General features: G+C 41.6%; 1 protein-coding gene across 1 annotated transcript; it reads right to left on the bottom strand.

The window, feature by feature from the left end:
- Positions 1-46: 46 nt before the first annotated feature.
- Positions 47-1,238, bottom strand: MELLADRAFT_114185 (uncharacterized protein; the record flags this gene model as incomplete). Its single annotated transcript, XM_007419030.1, has 5 exons — positions 47-116; positions 197-278; positions 506-669; positions 1,102-1,116; positions 1,204-1,238. 5 exons carry the CDS (start codon positions 1,236-1,238, stop codon positions 47-49), a joined length of 366 nt encoding a protein of 121 aa, XP_007419092.1.
- Positions 1,239-1,648: the final 410 nt, after the last annotated feature.

Raw genomic sequence — 1,648 nt, 5'->3', positions numbered from 1 at the left:
CATCTAGCATCCCAATGGACTCAAGTTCAACTTTTAAATCTTCCAACTAAGTCACCAATCGCTTGAATTGCGTGCCTTGTGTGTTTCCACCACCACCGATTCCTACATACTGGTTACTGACGTACGCACCGTCCTCCACGGTAGCATAAGAGAGTTGGCTGATTGGCGTCCGGGTAATCATCGAAAGAAGATCTACCGGCTATCATAAACAATGTGTTGTCGGATATAGGAAAGATAATCGCCCCAGTTGAGCGATAAGGTGTTGAGACTGTGGCAAACTGTTCAAGGAATCAATTCAGATCAGATCATGGATTGTTCAGAGCGTTTGTGAGTTGTATGGTATCAAGCGCACTTATTCCACAAGCAAAGTACTACACCATTCCCGGCTCTTTGGCCACCTTCTCCATCAGAATAACAGTCAGGGAGATTCTTTTCACTTGCTCGATTCACCTCTTGTACGTAATCCTCTCTTCCAATCGGTCGAACTCCTGGACCAAAACTTGACTTGCTTCTCGTCGCACTGCATTTGCCCCACTAAGTGCTTCTAATCTTGACTCTCTCCAAGCTTCAATAAGATCAGTCGGTAATTCATCCTCCAAATCTAGATTGTCTAGCTCTAATTTGACCAATGCATCAGTTGTGAAAGCGTTGTCGAGAAGTAATCCCAGCCTATCCTGATAAGATGGATCACAGCTGATATAGAAATGTTAGTTGATATAGGAAAGGTGTGATTGCATACTTGTATAACTAACCTGATATAGAAATGTTAGTTGATATAGGAAAGGTGAGGAAAGACCAATCCATCTACAACCAAATCTACAATAGATATATAACAATATGCTAATAGGTTATAAAGATATTGATAGAGAGAAATGTAATTAGCATAACAACATGATGTCATTTACAATCACTGTCACATAATAGACATCCATAACATATCCTTTGCATCATCATGATTTGAACAAATTGGGCTATCAGGTGGAGATTCAGCTTTAGGAAGAGGTGGGATGATTCCTTGAGCACTGTATCAAAGAAATAAAATGTTAAGTTGTGTTAACTGCCTTGCTGATTCACTCAAGCAACAGCAAAAATCGGACTTACCGGAGGGCATCATTACTTTTATCCAATAAAATGTATTGATGAGCATAATGTAACTTCAGTACGTGTCTTCTCCATGACCAGTCCATGACCAGAGTTGCTCACAGTTTGGTATCTTCTGAATAACAGAGTGCTGGCATCTGGTTTTTGAAGTGGCAAATGTCAATTCGCTACTCTTTACCATCAGGCTTCAATTGTGTGTCAAACATTTCAGCCCATCGGATAACCGTCCCCAATACAGACTTGGTGTGATGCCGGGTCCTATGTACCAAAGGCTGTAACGGCGCCCTTGACTTGGCATGGGGGTTCTTTCCCATTGAGCCTCTCCACCCTGATGCAAATAACTTTAAGCAGCTAGAAGCTACCCGCCTAAGAGATTCATGGGAGAAACAATGCCTTGTGGATTATTACAATTGATCCATCCTGCTTGCAGGGAAGGGATTATTGTGTCTTGGTTTCATGAGAGCTACCAAGACAAATCTAGATAATCTGGCAAGTCTCACAGCTCAAATTGACTCTTAAGATACATCCACATTTTGATACCCCTCAA

The sequence above is a fragment of the Melampsora larici-populina genome (genome assembly GCF_000204055.1).
Source record: "Melampsora larici-populina 98AG31 unplaced genomic scaffold MELLAscaffold_121, whole genome shotgun sequence".
Lineage (NCBI taxonomy): Eukaryota > Fungi > Basidiomycota > Pucciniomycetes > Pucciniales > Melampsoraceae > Melampsora > Melampsora laricis-populina.
The sequence above is the reverse complement of the archived record's forward strand: the minus strand, read 5'-3'. Positions and strand labels throughout refer to the sequence as shown.